The sequence below is a fragment of the Phascolarctos cinereus genome, unplaced genomic scaffold (genome assembly GCF_003287225.1).
Source record: "Phascolarctos cinereus isolate Bilbo 61053 unplaced genomic scaffold, phaCin_HiC Scaffold_4;HRSCAF=312, whole genome shotgun sequence".
In the NCBI taxonomy this organism is placed as follows: Eukaryota; Metazoa; Chordata; class Mammalia; order Diprotodontia; family Phascolarctidae; genus Phascolarctos; species Phascolarctos cinereus.
Window position 1 is genome coordinate 143139330 of NW_027555847.1, and position 25219 is coordinate 143164548.

General features: G+C 40.3%; 1 protein-coding gene across 3 annotated transcripts in view; it reads left to right on the plus strand.

Annotated features, from left to right (window-relative positions):
- The first annotated feature begins 13733 nt into the window (after positions 1-13733).
- Positions 13734-25219, plus strand: part of TMEM245 (transmembrane protein 245) — a 108233-nt gene continuing 96747 nt past the window's right edge. For all 3 annotated transcript variants that reach the window (XM_020995441.2, XM_020995442.2, XM_020995444.2), the window contains exon 1: positions 13734-14454. In XM_020995441.2, coding sequence (XP_020851100.1) covers positions 13759-14454 — 696 coding nt within the window. In that variant the 5' untranslated portion in view covers positions 13734-13758. The remainder of the gene's footprint in view (positions 14455-25219) is intronic.

Below are 25219 nucleotides of genomic sequence, written 5' to 3' on the forward strand. Positions count from 1 at the left end.
GTTCAACTCTATACTGTCCTCTTCTCTCAAGCCCTTTGCCCCCTTATGATTCTGATTATTTTGCCCTGTAAAGCCTAGGTGTTGGATCACTCCCCCCTCCACTGCCTTGCTTCTACTCATGGGCTACTGAATAATGCTGGAGAAAATCACAAAACCATGCTGACTGGATCCACTGCAAATTTATGTTACATAATTTCAACTGGTTTCTCACTGAGACCAGGGAATTATTTTATATCTTCCTAATCAATTCACTTTCCCATTCACCAGAATGCCTTTTCTGAACCTTTCCATCCCTCCTCAAAACTCCCATCTCTTTTCTTGCCCCCATGCTTTTAGATGAGAGTCTTGCCTTATATTCCACTGAAAAGTTCAGGCCATTCACCCCAAAACTCCCTCATATCCCCTCTTCCTCCCCATCTCACATTACTCAGATTCTTTTATCACTATCTCTTTCTTCAACCCAGTCTCACAAGAAGATGTAGCCCATCTCCTTGCCAGCATAAATCCCTCTACTCAGACAAATTATCCCTTTGCATACAATCTTCTCTAACAGATTGCTCTATACATCATTCTCACTCTCTCACTAATTTCACCTTCTTCACTGGCTACTTCCTTATTACCCACAAATATGCTCATCTTCCCCTTTCTCAAAAACCCATACTTGATCCATCTATTTCCACTAGCTATTTCTTTCATCCCTTTCATGGCTAAACTCCTTGAGAAGGCTGTTAATCAGAGCCTTCACTTCCTTCTTCTCACTCTTTTCAATGTCTGTAATCTGGCTTCCAACCTCATTATTCAGCTAAAACAAGTTTCTCTGTAAAGTTATCACTGATTTCTTAATTGCTAAATCTAACAGTCTTCCTCAACCCTCATTTTTCTCGGAACCTCTGCAGCCTTTGACACCATTGATTGCACTCTTCTAGCTAATCTTCTTTCTAGGTTTTCCACCTCTTACTTGTCTGACTGTTCCTTCTCAAACCTCCTTTTCTGGATCTTCATCCAAGTTATGCCTGACAACAGTATTACCCAGACCTCTTTCCTTGTCCTTCTCTTCTTCTACACTATTTTATTTGGTGACCTCATCAGCTCCCATGGATTCAATTATGATTTTTATGTAGATGATTCCCAGATCTATTTATCCAGCCCTAACCTCTCTACTGACTTCCAGTCTCACATTTTAAACTACCTATTAAACATCTCAAACTGTATGTCCCACAGATATTTTAAACTAGATACATCCAAAACTGAATTCGTTATCTTTCCCCAAAAATCTTCTTCTCTTCCTAACTTCTCTCTTACTGTTGAGGGTACCACAAGTCTCCCATTCACTCAGATTCACAACCTAGATCTTATTCTCTTCTCCTCACTCTCAACTCCCCCCCCATATCCAATCTGTTGCCAAGCCCTATAAAGCTTGCCTTCATAGCATTTATTGTATATACCCTGATTTCTCTTCTGATATTGCTACCACTCTGCTCCAGACTCTCACCACCTTCACAGCCTTCTGTTTGATCATCCTGTCTCAAGTTTCTGCCCACCCTCCACTTAATTACCAAACTGATCTTCCTAATGTGCAGGTCTGACCATACCACCCCTCTATATAATAAATTCCAATGGCTTCCTATTACCTCTAGGCTCAAACATATAAAATCTTTTGGTTTTTAAGTCCCTTCATAACCTCATCCTTTCCTATTTTTCTGGTCTTTTTACGCCTGCTCCTTTCCACCAACTCTGTGATGCACTGACACAGGCCTCATAGATGTTTCTGGCACAAGACATTCTACCTCCAATCCATTGGCTGTCCCTCAAACCTGGAATTCTTTCCCTACTCATCTCCAACTCCTGGTTTCCTTGATTTCCTTCATATTTCAGCTAAAATCCAACCTCCTACAAGAAGTCTTTCTCAATCTCCCTTAATACTAGTACCTTTCCCTACTTGATTATCTCCAATTTATCCTGTATATATCTTGGACATAGTGGTTTGCATGTTATCTCTCCCATTAGACTTCAAGTTCCTTGAGGGAAAGTACTATTTTTTTCTTTGCCTTTCTTTGTATCTGCAGCACTTAGCACAGAGCCTGACATATAGTTGGTATTTAATAAATGTTTGCTGACTCAGCTCCTCTCCTATGTCTCCCAAGGTAGTCCATTCTAATTTTCTTAATCCTCATTCTCCATGATTTTTCTTCAATCTCAGAGTTATTTATTTATTTTTTTAGCGAGGCAATTGGGGTTAAGTGACTTGCCCAGAGTCACACAGCTAGCATACCTTCATTCTTAAAAGTCTGTTCTACCTCAGCCTAAATATTCCTGCTGCACAATACTAATCATATCACTCTTCTGTTCAAAGTACTAAAGGCTTCCTCATTTCCTACTCAGTAAAGTCAAAATTTTCACCTGGTTTTCAAGGTCTATCATAATCTGGTTCTAGCTACTCCCTAAGCCTTGTCTCACACCATTCTTTATGTTCTAAACAAACTTATTGCCCGCATATGTTCTAAGCTTTCTTACCTTTGCTTGTGTAATTCACTACAACTGGAATGATCTTCCCCCTCCCTTGTTCCATCTGTTGGAATTCTACCAATCCAAATTGGTAGAATATCTCCTCTTCCATGAAGCCTTCCCTGATCCACCTCCCCCAGAAATGAGCTTTCCTTCTTCGGCCCTTGACTACCACATTATCTCTACTTCTTCCAAGCCTATATCAAGTTGCATTCTGTACTATGGTTAATTTATGTCTGTGGGACTTGTCAACCCTACTTAGAGACTATTTAATTGAAGACTTTAAAGTAAGGTTTAACAAAAACGTAAATACATTGCTAGGAAAATACACAGAGTAAAATAAGCACATTTACAGGAATCATGCCCAGAAGTGAAAAAATGAGATCAGCTGCTTATGAAAAAAACATAATTTGGCTTCTAATAGTTTAATCAACAATGCACTGCTCCAATGATCAGAGCTACAGTTTCTTTTACACAAGAATTCAATACAACAATTAAGCATTTGCTATGAGGCAAAAAAAAAGCACTGTGCCAAGGGCTGGGGATACAGATAGAAAAATAAGACAATTCCTCTCCTCAGGCTATTCTTCTAATGGGGGAAGACAACACACAAGCAACTAAGTATGTACAAGATATATATAGTGTAAATGGGAAGTAATCTCAGAGAAAAGGCTTAGGGTCGTAGATCTAGGACTGGGGTTACATCAGAGGCCATCTCATTCTTCTCCTCTTCATTTTATGTTCTAAACAAATTTATTGCCCGCATATGTTCTAATTAAATAATTAAGTAATCCCAGGACCCATTTCATTCCTGGAGTAGCTGCACCTAGCTTTAAAAACTAAATTAGCACCAATAGCCTTCAAAAGGAGGCATTATTACCATCTAACACTATTTGATGATTCTAAATGACTACTAGATGATTTAGAAACTGCTTAAAAAAAACAGAACAGCCAGTAGATGCTATTACAATAGTGCTTTTTCTCCTATGAGTATAGTGCTTTATTCAGCTAATTTACCACAGCCCCGAGCCAATTCTTCTGAGACACTGAGATAAATCAGAAGGCAAATGGATTGTTTTGATCTGTGACATTTTATTAATGCATGCTGAAAGGCAATTTGGGACCTGACAAAAGCAAGTGTAACTCCTCTTCCATATGACGACCCTTCAGCTATTTACAGACCTCAATTGTGTTCACTCTAATTCTCTTCTTCTGGAATAAGGAGAGGCAATGTGATTCAACTGAATTGGGAGCCAGAGGATCTGAATGCCATTTGCTAACTGTGTGACCTTGGGTGATAACTTCATCTCCACAGTCCTCATCTGTAAAATGAAAAGGAGAAGAATGAGATGGCCTCTGATGTAACCCCAGTCCTAGATCTACGACCCTAAGCCTTTTCTCTGAGATTACTTCCCATTTACACTATATATATCTTGTACATACTTAGTTGCTTGTGTGTTGTCTTCCCCCATTAGAAGAATAGCCTGAGGAGAGGAATTGTCTTATTTTTCTATCTGTATCCCCAGCCCTTGGCACAGTGCTTTTTTTTTGCCTCATAGCAAGTGCTTAATAAACATTTCATTCATTCATTCATTCATTCATTCATTCATTCATTCATTCATATTTAAGATGGAGGAGGAGAAAACCAAGATGAGAAACTGTGGCAGGTGAAAGATGAAATGACTGAGGAAACAAAGCTTTGATCTTCCAACCATATTAATTTATTAAGTAATGCATATCAATTGCCTAAAAACATCAGGACCAAGCCCCTTGCTCAGCTTAGGGCTAGACCCCAAATACAGGGAGAGACAGATTTTTATACATTAAAAACAATTAATCAAACAAGACCAATTAATTAAAAGGAAACAATATAACATTAGGTGATCTGATTTCAAATTGGATAAAAGATTAAGGACTTTCCAAGTTGGGAGGGGGAGAGTGAACAGGTATAATTCCCTGAATTCGGAAAATGGGGTATCCCACTGCCCCCCAGTGTCTGTGAACTATCAAAGGAACATGGAAACAGTAACTGATTGATCAGTATGGGGCCAGTTTTCAGATAAGACACATGGGTTGCTTGAGAGGTACAACTGTGAGAAAACTCCTCACATCAATCTTTGGATCTGACTGAGTTTCTGGTTTACGTAACTTAGGTCCTTAGTTAACGGTCTCTGAACAGCAGGTGGAGGTGGTCCACCTTCCCAGCCACATAGGGCTAGGTTCAAACAATGCAACAAGGCCTTCCCACAATGGAACAAAGTTTTCCCACAAGACAGAAGTTGGACTAGACTCATAATTGAATAGAAAGGGAACTGAGCCAGCTCCAGAATTGAGTCACAAGATATAGTCAGCGTAGTCCACTCAATTCCCACAATTAACCACTTGCCGTCCTACTCCCCTCAATCCCTCAGAATTCAGAACCCAAACAATCACCCCACAGGAAACACGAGCTCCTTCTTAAGCAAGACTTCTCAAGTTTTTTCTGCCTCGGATCCTTTTGGCAGTCTGGGGGAGGCTATGGATCCCTTCTCAGAATAAAGTTTTTAAATGCATAAAATAAAATACATAGGATTAAAAACCAAACCTGTTGAAATAGGCATCAAAATATTTTTTTTAAAAGAAGTTCACAGACCTCATATTAAGAACCCCTAACCTGGAAAGATTTATATGAACTGATGCAAAGTGAAGTGAGCAGAACCAGAACATTGTTGAACTGTGAGTGACTTAGCTATTCTCAGCAATACAATGATCCAAGATAATCCCGAAGGACTAATGATGAAGCACACTATCTGCCTCCAGAGAAAGAACTGATATTGTCTGAATACAAACATGCTATTTTTCACTTTCTTTCATTCTTCATTTTTATCTGAGTCTTCTTGTACAAAAATGACTAATATGGGAATGTTTTACATGATTGCACACGTATAACCTACATCAGATTGCTTACCATCTCAGGGAAGGTGGGAAAGGAGGGTTAGAAGAGGAAGGAGAGAGGGAGAGGAGAGAATCTGGAACTCAAAACTAAAAAAAAAAAAGTTTTTAAATTGTTTTAACATATAATTAGAGAAAAAATAAAATATTATATATTATAGAGACTCATGCCAAATTCAAAAGCCTAAATTCTTGAGGAAATGAAAACATACAGCCTTAAAGTGTATCCTTAAAGTCTAGAGCTAGAAGACATTTTAAAGATCATCTAATCTGATCATCACACTTTATAGATGAGAAAACTGAGTTTCAGAGAAGTTACCACTGTAACCTTGGACATTGTAACCTTAACCCATGACCACATAAGTAGTGTCTGAGCAGGATTACCGAGACTGAGTCTATTGTTTAGCCATGATGCCACACTATTTCTTTCTTACTAGGTTGTACTCTCCATAATTGCAAGCACAATGTCTTACCTAAACTTGGTGCCTCCTTCAGTAGGCCCTAAAATGGTGTTTTTTAAAAAATTTAATTGATATAAACTACTGATTTTGGCATTCCTACTCCCCAATCTGGCTACAATTTATCTTTCCAGACTTAGCTCATACTCTCTACTCTATGTAGAGTTGTTCTCTATTCCAGTCACACTAACTTAGGGACTGCCTTTCCCATTCTTGCTCTGACCTCTTCCATCTCCACATCTTTGCTCTCACTGCCTCGCTTACCCAGAAGAAACCTCCCTATTGAAATCCAGACCTGTGGCCTCAAGGCCACATGTAGCCCTCTAGGTCCTCAAGTGCAGCCCTTTGACTGAATCCAAACTTCACAGAACAAATCCTTTTATTAAGGGATTATTATTATTATTTACAGTGTAACAGAATGAACACAGGAACTAGAGGCAGAGGAAGTGGGTTGGAATCCCAGCTGTGAGTTACTTGCCCTCTGTGGACCACAATCTGTTCATCTGTACAATCAGCAATCAGACTAGGTGATCATTAATATCTTTTTCAGCTCTAAAGTCACTGTTCTTAGCTCTTTTCTTGCTTTACGGCCCAGTTTAGAAACTATCTTCTTCATGAAACTATTCTTATTTCTTCCTCTTCCCCAAACGAAAGTAATCTCTTCTTCCTCAAATTTCCCATAGCACTTTACCTGGACTTCTCCTTTCCTTTTTCTATTTTTTTAAAATTAAATGTTATTTTATTTTCTATTCTGCATTCTTTCCTTCCCACTCCGCCTACCCAATTGAAGAAAGCAAGAAAAATAAAGCCCATTATAAACATGTACGGTTAAGCAAAAAAAAATTCATGTGCACATTTTTTCAACCCTCTTAGACTACAAATTTCTTGAGAGTAAATGTTGTCATGTCTATCTTGTATATTTAACATCCACAATGGTTCCTTGAACATAGGAAGTACTTAATGAATGTTTGTTGAAATTAAATGAATGTCCTCTTCTTCCTCACTTCTCTGGATCAGTCCCACTGGGAGGGCTCTCATATTTCTTATATCTTCCTGTTCTCTATTAAAGTCCTACTCCAATGTCTCATAGTGGTATGGAGGTGACACTGGGTTCTCAAAAACTGTATCAGGCACATATGAGCTCTGGCAAGTTCTACCAAGCAAGAAAGGTTTTTAGTACAGGTAGAGTAAAAGACTGCGTCTCTTTGGTTTGAGAACCAGCCTAGCTAAGTTTAGAGTTCAGGAGAGCAGCAGATAATTAATACCTTGGCCACAGCAGCTCTCCAAATCTACTTACTTAGCTGCAGAGATGTTTAGATTTGTGTTGGTGAAGGGGATGCCTGATCTTTTGGAATACTTTTAAAGAGCTTTAGAGTATCTTTAGAGAAGTTCTCTCCAAACTTTTTTTGATCATGCACTTCTATCACTATTTTTTTTTTGATGGGCATGCTGGGAGGGGAGGTAATTTTCACAATGGCACCTACATTGTCATGGCTGTGGGTACCCGAGTTGGGTTAGGGTTAGAAATATACCAACTGACCAATCATTAGCACAGAAAAAATAAAGTTGGAAGCTTGCTCTGGAGTTAAGCTATAATGAGTGAAGAACAGGTATGTGGGAACTAATGTAGAGTTGAGTGAACACAATCAGAAAACCAATTTATACAATCATAGCAGACAAACAAGATAGCTTTAAAAGTTTTGTTTAGGGGGCGGATCCAAGATGGCAGAGTGAAAGCAGTGACTTGCTTGAGCTCTCCTCCAAACCCCTCCAAATACTCATAAAAAATGGCTCCAAACAAATTCTGAAGCTGCAGAATCCACAAAAAAAAAGAGTGAAACAAATTTCCAACCTGGATGACTGATCAGAAAGGTGTATCGCGCCAGGCTGGGAGCGCAGCAGCGTGGCGCGGCACGCCCAGCAAACCTGGAGTAGGCCTCAGAGGACTGAATCTTAGGCAGCTGTGGCGGTTTCCAGACTCCTTAATCCACAAATGCCAAAGACAATTTAGGAGGTCAGTGGGAAAAGTCTGTTTCTGCGGTGCTGAGACAGGAAGATGGGGTCTCAGCTCCATTCCCCAAAGCAGTGGCGGGGGGGGCAGCTGCTTCCCAAGCTTCCGCCCACAGACTGAGGGGGAAACCAGTGGCTGATCAGAGAGGGACTGCAGGGATCTCTTTGCCAGTGCTGAGGCAGGAATCTCTTGCTTTGCCCATGATTGGATCTGGGTCACAGTTCTGGGCAGAGGTGCTGGGGTGAGGAGGAGTGCTGGCGTGGTAGAGCTTCTAGCAGCTGTAGAGAGGAACCCCTTCTCACAGTTACAGGACAGAAAGGAGTACTTGTAGTCACAGGCCAGGAAAGGAGTAAACACCTCGCCCCTTATCATACCACCTTGGAAGAACTGAAAATTTACAGTCCCTACAAGTATCTCTGAAAACAGCTGTACAAACCCCAAGCTTGGGACAGTACATTCTCCACATTGGGAGCAGATTCGTACCTTAACAAGGAGTTTAAAACTCAAGTAATTGGCTGGGATCATGAGCAAGCAGCGCAAAAAGAGTCAGACTATATCATCTTACTTTGGTGAAAAAGAAGATCAAAATATACAACCAGAAGAAGACAACAAAGTCAAAGCTCCTACATCCAAAGCCTCCAAGAAAAATATGAATCAGTCCCAGGCCTTGGAAGAGCTCAAAAGGGATTTTGAGAAGCAAGTAAGGGAAGTAGAGGAAAAACTGGGAAGAGAAATGACAGTGATGCAAGAAAATCATGAAAAACAAGTCAACAGCTTGCTAAAGGAGACGCAAAATAATACTGAAGAAAATAACACCTTAAAAAACAGCCTAACCCAAATGGCAAAAGAGGTCCAAAAAGCCAATGAGGAGAAAAATGCCCTAAAAAAGCAAAATTGGCCAAATGGAAAAGGAAGTCCAAAAGATTACTGAAGAAAACACTTCCTTACAAATTAGAATAGAGCAATTGGAAGACAGTGACTTTATGAGAAATCAAGACACTGTAAAACAAATCCAAAAGAATGAAAAATTAGAAAACAATGTGAAATATCTCATTGGAAAAACAACTGACCTGGAAAATAGATCCAGGAGAGAGAATTTAAAAATTATTGGACTATCTGAAAGCCATGATCAAAAAAAAGCCTAGACATCATCTTTCAAGAAATTATCAAGGAAAACTGCCCTGATATAGTAGAACCAGAGGGCAAAATAGAAATTGAAAGAATCCACAGATCTCCTCCTGAAAGAGATCCCCAAAGGAAAACTCCTAGGAATATTGTAGCCAAATTCCAGAGTTCCCAGGTCAAGGAGAAAATATTACAAGCTGCCAGAAGGAAACAATTCAAGTACTGTGGAACACAAATCAGGATAACACAAGATTTAGCAGCTTCTACATTAAAGGACCACAGGGCATGGAATATAATATTCCGGAGGGCAAAGGACATAGGATTACAACCAAGAATCACCTACCCAGCAAAACTGAGTATAATCCTTCAGGGGAAAAAATGGTCATTCAGTGAAATAGAGGACTTTCAAGCATTCCTGATGAAAAGACCAGAGCTAAACAGAAAATTGACTTTCAAATACAGGACTCAGTGGAACATGAAGAGGTAAACAGGAAAGAGAAATCATAAGAGACTTATTAAGATTGAACTGTTTACATTCCTGCATGGAAAGATGATATTTGTAACTCATGAGAACTTTGTCAGTATTAGGGTAGTTGAAGGAAAAAAATTGTATGTATGTATGTATAGATAGATAGATAGAGGGCACAAGGTGAGTTGAAGATTAAGGGGTCATATCTGGAGAATAAAATTAAGGGATGAGAGGATGATACTCGGAGAAGAAAGGGAGAGGTAGAATGGGATAAATTATCTCACAAAAAAAAACCACAGAAAAGTCTCTCACAGTGGAGGGGAAACAGGGAAGGTGAGAGGAAATGAGGGACTCTTATTCTTATAGGATTTGGCTTAAGGAGGGAAGAACATACACATTCAGTTGGGTATGGAAATCTGTCTTACCCTACAGGAAAATAGGGGGAGAAGGGGACAAGAGAGCAGGGGGATGATAGAGAGGAGGGCAGATTGGGAAAGGGGGTAATCAGAAGTAAATACTTCTGAGGAGGGACAGGGTCAAAAAAAAAAGAATAGAATAAATGGGAGGGCAGGATAGGATTAAGGGAAATAGAGTTAGTTTTTCACATGTCTATTATGGACGTGTTTTGCATAACTGCAGATGTACCACCTATATTGAGTTGCTTGCCTTTTCAATGAGGGTGGCTGGGGAGGGAGGAAGAGAGAAAATTTGAAACCTAAAGTTTTAAAAAAATGTTTTCACAATCTGCTAGGAAATAAGGAATATAGGAAATGGGGTACAGAAGTCTGTCCTGCCCTACAGGAAAACAGAAGGGGAAGGAGATAAGAGAAGGGGAGAGAGATAGAAGAGAGGACAGACTAGGGGAAGGGATATTCAGAATGCATGACATCTTGGGGTGGGGGGAGGGGGAGATGGAGTGAAAATTTGGAACTCAAAAACTTGTGGAAGTGAATGTTGAAAACTAAAAATAAATAAATTTACATTAAAAAAAAGTTTTGTTTAATTGTATGTGTGTGTATATATATATAAAAGCAAATGGTACATGATTCACAGTTCCAAGTAGAGGAAAGGGAAAGGGAACATGCATTTATTAAGTACCTACTATGTGCCAGGCACTGTGCTAGGTGGCTTACTTAAATATAATTTCATTTGTTCAATCTTCTTTTTCTATTCTACTGTGTGTGTGTGTCTGGAAATGCCCCTTTTGCTATTCAATTTTAATTAAATTGGATTAATTTTAATTTTTTTAAGTTGGTATGGTTGTGTTGGAGACAAATCTCATGATCGGCTCTCATGGAGTAGTCTTTGATTCATCTTCCCACACTGATTGATCACATGAGTTGTGAAGACACTAACAATGCAACTAGGTGATACAACAGATAGAGGACTGGACCTGGAGTCCGTAAGACCTGAATTCATATCAGATAATTACTAGCTGTGTGGCCCTGAGGATCATTTGAGCGCTGTATGCCTCTATTTTCTCAGCTGTCAAATGGGAATAATAATAGTGTCCACCTCTCAGGGTTGTTGGGAAGATAAAACAAGATGTTTGTAAAGCACTTCGAAAACCATAAAGTGCTATATAAATGGTAGCTATGATGATGATGATGACATTCCAGAGATGCTCAGGATGCTGCACCCATCTACCTGTAGTCCACTATATTAAGAGTACTGATAAAATATTTCTTTTTATTCCAAGGATAAAAAAAAAAGTTGCCCTGCTTTGCTTGTAGCATGGTTGGAAATTAGCTGGTATGGATCTTCTACAAGTCTCAAGTCCATCTGGACAAGAAAAAAACTTCATACTCTAGACACTGATTATGTTGGGCTATTTAGGATGACATGAAATATATTTACTTAGCACTTTCCTCTACAAAAATCCTACTCTAATACCTTACTGTGAATGTGGAGGTGATCCTGGTTTCTCATGCCAGTGAAGCACAAGCTTTGAATGGCTCCACAAAACCTGATAAAGCTACAAATGTGGTAATAGCTATGGCTCATTAAGTATGGGGTGGTTCATTGTCAACAAGACCGCCATTAGGTGAAGGCTTATTTGGCCAAGGTGATCCACGAACAAACAGCACTTAATTCAAATTGGAAAATAATGTATGAAGTGCCTGGTCCAAAACGTCTGGATTATATCATTAGATATAGATTCTGATTAGATCAGTGCTGAGATTCAAACTCCAGTCTTGACTCTAAGGCCAGAACTTTTCCCACTATACCAAATTGACTGTTTTTCTTTTCTCCCCCCCAAAGAAGACAAAAATAAAATTATCCTAATTTTCAATAACAATTCAACTTGGAGTTAGGAAGACCTGAATTAGAATCCTAACTCAGACATTTACTAGTTGTGTGACCCTGAGCAAGCCACTTAACATTATCTCAGCCTCAGTTTCTTCATCTGTAAAATGGGAATAATACTCACAGGGTGGTTGTGAGGATCAAATGAGCTAGCCTATACACAGAGCTTTGCAAACCTAAAAGTGCTATATCATCGCTACCATTTGTAAAGTACAAGGGCATTCTGGCCCTCAAGGAGCTTACATTTTATTGGGAGTAAAAATAGCATGTAAACTAGTCAACATGCATATGCCAGGCACTGTGCTAAGCTTAGGTACACAGAGAAGTGGATGTAAAATATACACAAATAGGGGCAGCTAGGTGGCGCAGTGGATAGAGCACTGGCCCTGGATTCAGGAGGACCTGAGTTCAAATTCTGCCTCAGACACATAACACTTACTAGCTGTGTGACCCTGGGCAAGTCACTTAACCCCACTGCCTAGCAAAAACCAAAACAAACCCCAGTCTTAGACACTTAGCACTTACTAGGTATGTGACTCTGGGCAAGTCACTTAACCCCGATTGCTCACCCCCCCCCAAATTACATATATATACATACATACACACACACACACACACACACACAAGTAACTACAAAGTAGTTTTGGGAAGGTAGGGAGGGTACTAACAACTGGGGAGAATCAGAACAGGCATTTGATCTGAGCCTTGAGGAGAGCTTTTCTACTGATATACTTGGAACCTTCCAAGGTTCTACTCAGAGAATGAGTTTCCTCCCACTTAACTCTTCCTAGACTTCCATTTTCTTTACAACATTCCCACCACTCCTATCCCAAAGAGGATCTTGTGTGTCTGCTTCCTCCCTCCTCCTTTAGGCACAATTAGTGGAACAAACAGTCCTAGAGTTTAGAGAGGACCTAAACAGCTTCATTTTCCCCTCAAAAATCCTCTCATGATTATATGCAAAACAAAAAAAAATACAAAGACAGCAGTCCTTTCCTGGATCCCCAACCCACTACAAAGGCTGTTTGAATATATGTATATTTATGAAAAGAGAAAGAAAAACCAATTGGTAGGGCAGTCTACTGTTGCTTTCAGTAAAGATTTACTATTGGACCTCTGGTGTTGGAATGTGTAAAAACAAGTAGGACCAGGAATGAGGCAGTTAGCTGCTCTGCCAGATGTTTACTTTTGGTCTTCTCATAAGAAGCTTTATCACAGTAGCCCCTTAAGTGAGAAAACTGGGGCTTAGTCTAAGAGAGCTGTTAATTTATTTTATACCTAAACATGGCAGTCAGGAAGTTGGGGTTTAGGGTTACCGTCGGTTTTGCTATTGTTTAGAATCAAAAGCCCGTGAGCTTTAAAGCTGGAACCTTACAAGTCCTGTTTTCCAAACCCCTCATTTCGTAAATGAGGGCACTGAAGTCCAGAAAGTGAACCAACAAAAGTTAGTTAAGTAACCAAGCCTTCGACTCCCACACCAGTCCTTTCTGAAGCCTTTGCTTACAGACCCTCAATTTTAATTCCTGCCTTTATTTAAGGATGCGTAATTCAAATTTTTGTTACTCTTTAACTGCTGCCTAATCAGTTATTCTCGACCTGTTCGACTGTTCATTTTAGAAAATGGGTGAAAGGTCTTTACTCGGGATTAACACACAGCTGGTACTTCCATCGCCTCTTCCGGACCCCAGGGTAGACCGGCAGACTAGATCTTCCAGAATTTCTGCAAGGTAGCTGCCCCAGGGAGTTAGTTGACACCAGGCAGGAGCGTAAAAAGCCCCAGGGCAAAAGATACAAGGTGCCTCTAGGGAGGTGTAGTTTCATTCCGACTCACTCAAGAATCCCAGCGCCCGAAGAACTACAAGTCCCATGAACCCCCGCGCCCTCCGTGGGGCCAATACCGTTTCCCGCACCTTCTCCATAGCTCCCCCGCCGGCGAGCGAGGCGGCGGCACCATGGCTGACAGCCTGGGCGCTGCGGCCAAGGCGCCCTCGGGCTCTTCCAGTCCTGCCCAGCTATCGCCGCGGGGAGAGGATAGCGAGACGGGGGCAGCAGTGGCTCGGGCTCCCGGAGGCGCCAACCGAGGGGCAGTGGCCAGGGATCCGCCGCCGCTACCGCTGCCGCTGCGGGAAGGTCCAACGAGGGCCCCCGCGCCCGCGCCTGGGGAGGCGGGGGGCGGGGTCCCCCCGGTGGGGCTGGCGCTGCGCTTCGACAAGCCCATCAAGCAGGCCTTCTACAACACGGGCGCTGTGCTGTTCGTGTGCCTGTGCTGCGGCGCCGCCGTGCTCGTGTACTTCATCCTCGAGGCCTTCCTGCGGCCGCTGCTGTGGGCCGTGCTGTGCGGCACCTTCCTGCACCCCTTCAAGAGCTCCCTCACGCGCCTGGGCCGCCGCTGGCTGCGCCGTCTGCACCGCGCGCACACGCCCATCGTGTTGGCCGCGCTGCTACTGCCGCTCTGCTTCGCCAACTACGGCGTGGAGGCGCTGGGCGAGCAGGTGCTGCGGCGCCGCCGCCTGCTGCTGCTGCTCGGCGCGGGCGCGCCCCTGCTCTACGCCCTCTACCACCTGGGCAGCTACCTGGGCGTGCAGGTGCTGCTGGCCTACGCCTGCGTCTTCATCCGCCAGGGGCTGGACTACTTCAACACGCTGTGGGTGAGTGCGCCGGGGGCCCGCCGAGGCACGGCCCCGTGCCTTCCCCTCCCCTCCCTCTCTGCGCCCAGCGTACCCTCTTCCTGGGGACGCGTGGCCCGAGGGTTGGAACCCTGTTGGGACACTTTGTATTAGGTTTTGCAGTCCTTTCCCCCTAAAGTACTCTGGATATCTTTTTTACGTGTAAAAGTTGGCATTTCGTTGAGAGAGATCTACAGGGTTCTTAAACCTTTTGGACCTCTTTGGCAGTCCCTCAAAAAACATGCTTAAGATTCCAGAGGAAGACCAATTTATAATAATAGCTAGATAACACTCTAAGGTTTGCAAAGCACTTTTACTTGTGTAAGCTCATTTGATCATCACAACAACCCTGCGTGGTTGTTATCCTATTGTCCTGTAAAATTATCCTATTCCCATTTTGCATATGAGGAAACTGAGGCAGACAGTCTGAGGTTGGATTAGAACTCACATCTTCAGACTGCCTCCTATTCAGCTTTTGGACAGTTCTAATTCTTAGGGAAGTTTTTTTTTCCTCACCGAACTTTGAACCTAAAATTGCATCTTTTGAACTCCCACCTGTTGCTCGTTGCTCCTCTTTCTGTCACTGCGGGCCAAAAAGAACCTAATCCCTCCTCCATGTGACAGCCTTCAGATGTTTGAAGACAGCTGTCAGACCAATTGCCGTCTAACTTACCCCATCTCATATTTGTGAAATTTTTGTTTTTTTCTTTTATTCTTTTCTTGGTAAGAATTTAAATTAATCTCTATTGAATTTCATCTGTTAGGTTCGATCCAATACCGTAGCCCAGGAGTGGGGAACCTTTGGCCTGAGGCCAGATGTGGCCCTCTAGGTCCTCAAGTGTGTCCCTTTGACCAAATCCAAACTTCACAGAACAAATCCCCTTTTAGTAAAAGAATTTGTTCTGTAAAGCTTGGATTCAGGCAAAAGGCTGCACCCAAGGACCTGAGGCCACATGTGGCCTCAAGGTCGCAGGTTCCCCACCCCTGCCTAGCCTGTCAAGATCCTTTTGGATCCTAACTCTGTCATCCTTTGGGTTTTCTATTCTCAACTTTTTTAGCGTGGGTAAATTTGATGAGCATACCATCTGAGCCTTTACTGAATTATTGATAAACATATTTAATAACAGTTAAACCATCTATGTGACTTTGGATAGGCTCCTTAACCTCCTTAGGCCTCAGTTTTCTCATCTGTAAAATAAGGGGATTGGAATTGATGGCTTCTGAGGTCCTTTCCAGCACTAGGTTTATGTATGATCTTCGATGGTGATCTCAGATCTTGACATGTGAGGATGGGGGTAAGGGGCGAATCTAATTATCTTGGTCCAAGTTTTCCTCTTCACCCTTGTATGTGTTAATGTTAATAATTGCACTTATTTTTCTTCCCCCTAATTACAGTATTTCATTGAGTATTATTCCAGACATTTAGGGGATACAAAACAAAACTTAACAGCCTCTTCTTTCAAGGAGTTTCCATTCTACTGGGAAAGGGGGGGTTGTTCGGGAGGGCAAAGAGAGAGAAGAACATAAAAGTAGCTAGGAAGTATATGCAGAATACAGTAATTTCCTCTGGAGCTATTAGAACATTCTGGTATAGGAGGTGGTACCTAAGCTATGCATTTGAGGGAAGCCAGGAATTCCAAGAGGTGGAGGTGGGAATGAAGTTAGGAGAGGGACTTAAGCATTAACATCATTTAAAAATTACTGTTGTTAAATGTATGAGATAGGAAGCTTTCACCTGACTGTCTGACAAAATTCTAAGTACATTAATCTTGCCTGAATCTCTTTGTAATTTTAAAAATTAACATATTTCATAGGTCAGTTAGACTTTAGAATGAAATTTATGAATTGAGAATATTCATTAAATAAACTAGTAATACTTAAGAGTTTGGGCAGCTAGGTGGTACAGCGGATAGAGCACAGGGCCTGAAGTCAGGAAGATCTGAGTTCAAATGGGGCCCCTGATACTTAGTAGCTGTGTGACCCTAGGCAAGTCACTTTTGTTTGCCTCCATTTCCTCATGTGTAAAATGAGCTGGAGAAGAAAATGGCAAACCATTCCAGTACTTTTGCCAAGAAAACCTCAAATGGGGTCATGAAGAGTCAGTCAACAAAAACAAAAAAACCTAAAGAGTTTACATTATTTTTTAAAATGTGCCGTAGATGGGAAAGAGATTTCAAAATACATTCACTCTTAACATAATCTGAAAGTCACGTGATTAAAGTTCTTCTGGCAGAGAAATTCTGAAATAAATTGTCAATACAGAAAACCCTTGATAAAACATTTTTTTTTGCCTTTTTCCTACTTCTAGGAAACAGAGGCCAATGATGATAGAATATATGTGTATCAAAGAATTCATTTTTTAACCCCACTAACTTTTAGGAACATCCTAGATTCTTTCCAAATTCCTATACCTCTTCACATATCCAGTACTAAATTATTAAGTAAATTGGTATTTCTAAGGTGTTGGTGGGGACCTGGAGTTGGGGGGAAAGCTTAATAAATTTGGATTGTAAGGTTGCTTACTCTCTGTGAAGTGACTTAGGACACCACCATATAATATCTAATAAAAGTTCTCAGCATTTGGAATTAGAAATCAGAGGAAATGGGCAGAAAAAATAGTTTCTGTGTCAGATTGACTGTAGTGTGTATAAAGAACTATGTAAAATTCCTCTGGCCTGTGCATGTGGTTATCAAGGGAATGACCCCAAACCTAGAAATAACAGAAAAGATAACACAAATGCCTCTATTCATTGTAAAAATAAATCTAATAAATGTGTGAATGTTTAGTAAAAAATGAGCGCATTCATGAGTAGTATCAGACACTTGGTGTAGAAGAATAACTCAAGAATGTTGAGAACAAGCCCTTTCCTCCTTGTATATGAATTCTTGAATATGTTCCTGTTGTTAGCAGTAGCATCCCATGTGTCAGAAATGAGATCAGTTAAACAATCAATGTCAGTATCCCTAAGGGAGTTAGGTAGAGAGCTGGATAGAAGCGTTTGTGAGGTGTTAGTAGGAAAAACTAGAAATGTCAGTATGCAGATTTTCATTGAAGGTACTCAGTGTCTCAAAAGAACCAGGCTTGAAATACTATTTGTAAGTGGGATGAGAATTAGAAACACTAAGAGATCGATAGGTCAACTGCTTTGGATGGCCAGGATAAGCTGAGTGAAACTTGGAGGTAGATTGTGGGTAGATACAGTAGAACTAAAGCCAAAGATAGGTAGTTAAATTTTAATCAGGCTTCGAACACCAGGATTTTTTATCTTTCTTTTGCTCTAATCATATTATTCTGTACCACAGAGTCCTTTTTCATTTAGAATTTTGATAGTCTACCCTGGAGGTTTTGTGTCTGTATAGAAGTTGACTTTCTGCCTAGAACTTTTTGATCACTTAAAGACCTCTTGCTTTAAAAAATAATAATTATTATTTATTTTTTGCATTCTTTTGTTTTTAAATTTTGTTTCAAATTCTCTGCCTCCCTCTCATACTCGCTGAGAAGACAAGCAATATGCTGTCGATTATATGTGTGATATCATGTGAAACATTTCCATATTAGCCATGTTTCCCCCCAAAAGCAAGAAAAATAAAGAAAGTTAAGAAAATTATACTTTAGCTTGCACTTAGAATTCATCAGTTCTCTCTCTGAAGGTAGATAGCTTTTTTTCGTCATGAATCCTTTGAAATTGTCTTGAATCATTGTGTTAATCAGAGCAGCCAAGTCTTTCACAGTTGATCATCATTACAATGTAGCTATTAGTGTGCACAGTGATCTCCCAGTTCTTCTCACTTTAGTTTGTTCATTTAGGTCTTCCCATGTTTTTCTGAAACCACCCCCCCTTCTCATTTCTTATAACACAGTAATACTCCATCTATAATCATCTACCACAGCTTGTTCAACCATCCCCCAATTGATTGACATCTCCTTGATTTCCAATTCTTTGCCACCACAAAAACAGGTGCCGCAAATATTTTTGTACATGGTTTCGCCATTTTACTACTCAGCTAGCAGTTCATTAATGTACCTGTTTTTCCCTCATCTCCTTTGGCATTTCTCTCATTTCTGATACTTGTGTTTTAATTTGCCTTGCCTTAAAATCCCTTGAAGGATTATACACAGAGTTTTGTTGTTTGTTGTGTAGGTGATTCTTGGTTGTAATTGTAGCTCCTTTCCTATATCATATTCCAAACCCTCACCTCCTTTAATGCAAAGCTGCTAAATCTTGTGTGAGCCTGACTGTAGCTTCACAATATTGAATTGTTTCCTTCTGGCTGCTTGAAATATTTTGTCGTTGACTAGGGAGCTCTGGAATTTGACCAAATATGTCTAGGCTTTTTCTTTGGTCATGACTTTTTTTTAATTCTCTAAGGAGTAGTGGTTTAGAGCATTTTTTCATATGACTGTAGATAGCTTTGAGTTCTTCTGAAACTTCCTGTTCATATCCCTTGGCTGTTTATCATTTGTGGAGTGGCTGCTATTTTTATAAATTTGACTCAGTCTCCGATATGTTTGAGAAATGAGGTGTTTATCAGAGAAACTTGCTGGAAATTTTTTTGCTATTACTTCATTGTCTATAGTACCTTTTAGCATCTTGTAGTTTCCCTATTTCTATTAATTGGGTCTATTTTTGCTTTTTCTTTGTCTAAGTTCATGATTGGTATCCCTGCCTTTTTTACCCTAGCTGAAGCATATTAAATTTTGTTCCAGCCCTTCATTTTAATTCTGTGTGTGTCTTTCTGTTTCAAGTGTGTCTCTTAAACAACCAATTGTTGGATTCTGATTTCTAATCCATTCTGCTATCCCTTTCTGTTGTATAGGTGAACTCATCCCATTCACATTCATAGTTATGATTACTAACTGTATATTTCCCTCCATCCTGTTATCTTCTCTCTCTCTCTCTCTGTCTCTCTCTCTCGTGTCCATCCTCAAAACTCTGTTTTGCTTCTTATCACCGCCTCCCTTAATTTGCCTTCTCTTATCCCCTTCCCCTTCTATTTCCCTGTTGGGTAAGTTACAGTTCTATGTGTAAATATAGTCTTCCTTCTTTGAACAAATTCCTGTGACAGGATGGTTTGAGCATAGCCACCCGCTTCCCCCATTTTCTCTTTCTTTGTAAAAGCTCTTCCTTGCACAACTTTTTTTTTTAAATTTTTTTTTCCAGGCAATGATTCTTGGTTGTAATTGTAGCTCCTTTGCTATATCATATTCCAAACCCTCACCTCCTTTAACGCGAAGCTGCTAAATCTTGTGTGATCCTGACTGTAGCTTCACAATACTGAATTGTTTCCTTCTGGCTGCTTGAAATACCTTTGTCTTTGACTGGGGAGCTCTGGAATTTGACCAAATATATCTAGGCTTCTTCTTTGGTCATGACTTTCAGGCAGTTCTGTAATTCTTAAATTAGCTCTCCTTGATCTGTTTTGCAGGTCAATTGTTTTTCCAACGTATTTTCTTCTATTTTTTTCAATTCTTTTGACTTTGTTTTATTGTTTCTTGATGTCTCATGGAGTCATTAGCTTCCACTTGCCCAATTCTGCTTTTTAAGGAATTATTTTCTTCATTGAGATTTTGTACCTCTTTCTATTTGGCCAATTTGGCTTTTTTTAATTTTAATTTTTTTGTTTTGTTTTAAGGCAATTGGGGTTAAGTGACCTGCCCAGGGTCACACAGCTAGTAAGTGTCAAGTGTTTGTTCTGAGGCCAGATTTGAACTCAGGTCCTCCTGACTTCAGGGCCGGCACTCTATCCACTGCGCCACCTAGCTGCCCCCCAATTTGGCTTTTTAAGGAGTTCTTTTCTTCAGTGAATTTTTGTACATCCTTTTCCATTTGGCCAATTCTGCTTTTTCAGAACTTCTTCTTTTCAATGGATTTTTATGTCTCTTTTACCATTAGCCCAATTCTGTTTTTTAAGGTGTTATTTTCTTAAGTATTTTTGTGCCTTTTTTTAACTAAGCTGTTAATTCTCTTTTCATAATTTTCTTGCATTACTCTCATTTCTTTTGCCAGTTTTTCCTCTGTTATACTTATTGCTTTCTTTAATTCTTTTAGGAATTCTTGTTGAGTATGGGTCTAATTAGCATTTTTCTTTGAGGCTTTTTTTGGGTAGCTGTTTTCACATTATTGCCTTCTGAGTTTATGCCCTGATTTTTTCTGCCACTGTGGTAGCTTTTTATAGTCAAATTATCTTTTGTTGTTGTTTGCTCATTTTCCCAGCTTATTTCTTGACTTTGGACTTTATGTTGAAGTTGGGCTCTGCTGGGGGTGAGGAGACACTGTCCCAGGCTTCAGGCTTTTTTGTGCTACTATTTTCGAGCTAGTTCTGGAGGTCTGGAAGTTTTTGGTGCTTCCAAGTTGGTGTGATCCTGGGAGAGGTATGGTCACAGCTCTCTTGATCTGTGCTCTGGTTTTTAACTAGGAAGGACCTTAGTAGTCCCCTGTAGTTGCAAGCACTACTGCTTCTCTTTGCTTTGGCACTGTGACCAGGGCCCCTGCTCCCTTGTGACAGACCACCCTCACTCTTCTCTGCTCTGGAACTGCGACCCAGAATTACATATGGGCAGTAGAGTTGCTAGTCAGTGCCAGCAAAGGATCCTTGGTAATCTCTTTCTGACTGTTTGTGACTGCCTTATCATCCCTGGGCTTCTTAGCCCCTTCTTAGCTCCTAAAGCTGCTGCCACGTGTATGGGCTCCAGATAGGCTTTTACCTTGGTGTCAGACTTTTCCTGCCAACCTCTTAAGTTTTCTTAGTCAAGAAAAATATCTTACCTGACCTTTTGTTGGTTCTAGTATTCCAAAATTTTATTTGAGGTGTTATTTTAAAGTTCTTTGGAGGGAATGTTGGGAGACTTGAGTTGTGTGGCTGCCCCTAATCTGACAGCTTGGTTCCCCTCATACCTCTTGCTTTTCTTACAAATGTTAGTCTTAATGGTGTGGGAACACAGTGGATTCCTGGGCAATTTCTAGATAGGCAGATAGCAAATGTGATTATTAATTATCTATTGATAAGTTCCCTGTAAACCTTAAAGCATTATTAAAGCACTGTGAAGTGGTTGTTATTGCTATTATGTACCCTTCATCCCCATACGTGGTTTTCTTTAACACTTTGAATTGTGTGCAATAGATGTTGACTTAATGCATTTAGCTGTGCAGAAGTTCCATAAATAATATATCACTTCTGAAATGAGATACATGCTTTTGTCTTTTAATAACTGCTAGAATTATTGTATGAAAAAATAAAGCCTCTGTTGGTGTGAGAGAGGATGCCCTGTGGGTTTCTCCTTGAGTGATTTAGAAAAGAGACCTTTTATACAAATCCGTACTCTATTAAATGCCATACCAAATGATAGCTGAAAGTTATAGTGGGGCTTTTAACTGTCCATCTTTCTCCAACATGTCTTGAAAGATTAATATAAGTCTGCCACTTTTTATGATGAGGTGTAGGCCATTAGAAGTTCAGCAACTGCCAATTTCTAGATGACATATGTAAAGTAAAGAGTTGAGCTTCAGTTTATGGAATTCTCAGGATACTGCTTTATTCATGGGGCTATACTCATCTATACCAGTGGTCTCCAAAATTGGGTCCTTTGCATAACCCCAGAGGTTGTGTATGATCAGCCTGTTGGTTTGTGGGAAGATTCTGCTTTCTCCATGATAGCCAGTTGTGAGCCTATCGCCAGCATACCTGCATCACCTTCTTAGTCCATTACTGTTTAAACACTTCTCTTGCTCAGCCTCTTCCCACTGCTGACCTCCCATGGCTACACTGGACAGTAGGTCCTCGGCATAGTTATAACTAAACTCAGTTCAGGTATGCAAAATTATTCCCCCCCCCCAAGACCCCCAGCTTCCTTACACTCTGCCATTTAGGTTGCTTGCAGCAGGCATCCCTTGGTATGTAGACTCTGGCATTCCAAGGCCATGTCTGGTAAGGCCCTCCCCTCCCACTTAGTTAAGACAGTCATAAAATAAGCAGGCAAGGATGGACAGTGATTTACATCACAGATCTCATTAAATTATCTTTACCCCCAAACCCACTCTTCTATAGTGGAAAGCCCTATTGTCCCTCCAGCCATCCAGGTTCTTCACCTCAGTGTCATCCTCAACTCACTCCCTTACCTCACATATATAGTCAGTTAACACATTTTGTCATTTTTACCCCCACAACATCTCTCACATCTATCCCCTTCTCTCTAGCTAGTTCAGGTCCTCATCACCTCTCATCTGGACTATTGCTTTCTTATTGCCTCCAGTCTCTTTTCTTTGATCCATTTCTCTCATAACTTCCAAAATGAATTTCCTAAAGCACAGGTCTGACCATATCACTCCCCTACACGATAAACTCCAATAGTTCCCCATTGACTTGAGGATCATATTTCATCCTTAGCTCACTTTTATTAAATTTATATTTTTATATAAGTTTTATAATATGCATAATTAGCACAACAGAACATGTATCTAATTTATTAAAAGTATTCCTATATAGGGGTGTGTGCTCAAAGTTTTTACTTAGAGGTGTGCAGTTAAAAAAGTTTGAAGGCAACTAGTTTTATATAGCAGCCCATTTCTCTAATCTAATCCTTTTTTCTTGGGTAAAGGGGACTTCCAAACCCTTTTCACCCATTCACTTCTCCACTTTTTGCAATCTGGCTTCCACGGTGAGAATGACTTCCTTATTGCTAAGTTTTAAATTTTGTTCTCCTTGATCTTTCTGCATTGTGGTCCTTTAGACCAGATGTGTCAAACATTTAGCCCAGGCCCACACTCTTGAATGTGACAGAAACCAAATTAAAATATAACTGGAAAATATTTAACAAAATAAATACAAATACTGTAGGGTAGATAATGTTAATATATGGTTTTCCAAGTCCAGCAGGTTATGCAGCTTCAAGGACCCTATGTAAGCTAAGTGGCCCCTGTTTCTTTTTTTTTTAAACTTTATTAGTTTATTTTGATTTCTCAACAATCACTTCCATAAGCTTTTGAGTTTTAAATTTTTCTCCCCTTCCCTCCTCAGCTACCTCCCCGAGATGGTGCACAATCTGATATAGGCTAGATGTATACATTCCTATTAAACATATTTTCACATTAGTGATGTTGTAAGTAAGAATTAGAACCAATAGGAGGAACCACCAGAAAGAGGAAACAAAACACAACAGAAGAAAAAAAAATAGCAAATAGTATGCTTCGATCTGCATTCAAACTCCATAGTTCTTTCTTTGGATGTGGATAGCATTTTCCGTCATGAGGTCTTTGAAGATGTCTCAGATCCTTGCATTGCTGAAAAGTGTTAAGTCTGTCAATATTAGTCATCGCACAACATGGCTGTTATTGTGTACAATGTTCTCCTGGTTCTGCTCACTTTACTCCGTATCAGACCATACAAGTCTTTCCTGGTTTTTCTGAAGTCTGTCTGCTCATGATTTCTTACAACACAGTGGTATTCCATTATTCATTTACCACAGCTTGTTCAGCCATTCCCCAGTTGATGGGCATCCTCTCAATTTCCAGTTCTTTGAGTGGCCCCTGTTTCTATTTGAATTTGACACCACTGCTATTCTTTCTTTCTTGGTTCCGATGATATTGTCCTCTTACAGTTCTTTTTCTAGCTATATGATTTTTCTTGTCTCCTTTGCTGGCTCCTTTATCTCTGTTGGCCCCCTGAGTATAGACAGCTCCAAGGATTTTTGTCCTTGTCCTTCTATTTCTGTATATTCTCCCTGAACAGTTTCACCTACTCCCATGGCTTCAGTTACCACTTGTTCATGAGAAAACAGTATTGTGGTAGTTAATTAAGATGACTAGATAATAATGATGATGATGATGATAGGTAGCGTTTGCATAGTCCCTACTGTGTATTGGGCACTGTGCAAAATGCCTTACAAATATTTCCTCATTTGATCTTTGCAACAATCCAGGAAGATAGGTGCTGTTATTATCTGCATTTTGGGGGAAACTGAGGCAAACAAGTGACTTGCCCAAGGTTACACAGCTTGTGTCTGAGGATGAATTTGAAATCAGCTCTTCTTGACACAAGGCCCTGTCCTCTATCTACTGTGTCACCTAGCTGCCTTAGGTGACAAACACTAAGGTTTACTAGTTAGGACAGGATCTAAATAAATAATAGGGACACATCAAGAATCTTCTCTTACTGGATACCAACCAGAGAAGGCCCTAGAACATACAAATTATGTCAAGATTGTCATAGTGCTTATAAAATCATTGTAAAAGTCTGTACAATTTCAGCAGTGTTCCCAGGTCTACAAACTGTCTTCTTCGATGACTGAGCTCCAAGCCCATTGGATTTAACAATCCAATTTTTGAAAGGATAAATTGTTTGTAACAAAGGTTTGAGCTTGTCTTTATGTGACTTTAACTAAATCCAGTTAATTCAATTCAATAAGCCTTAATGATATGATCAAATTTTACTAGGAATTGGGACTTTTTTGGCCTTTTTTGGGGGCAACTTTTAATCGAACTAAGAGCTAGGACTACTAGGTTTTTTTTCCATAGGAACAGAATTGTTAAATCAACCTGGCTTCAATCCAGTGGCATATAGTTAAAGAAACCTTTCCCAGGAAAACAACTCATAGTTTTATAATTGTTCCCCACCCCACCCCCTTCACAACAGCACTATTTGGTAAGTAATTCAAACAGTATCTTTATTTTATAAATGAGGAAACTGAGGCAGAAGATTAGGTGACTTTCTCAAGGTGACATGGAGTTAGTATCAGATTGAGAATTTCAAC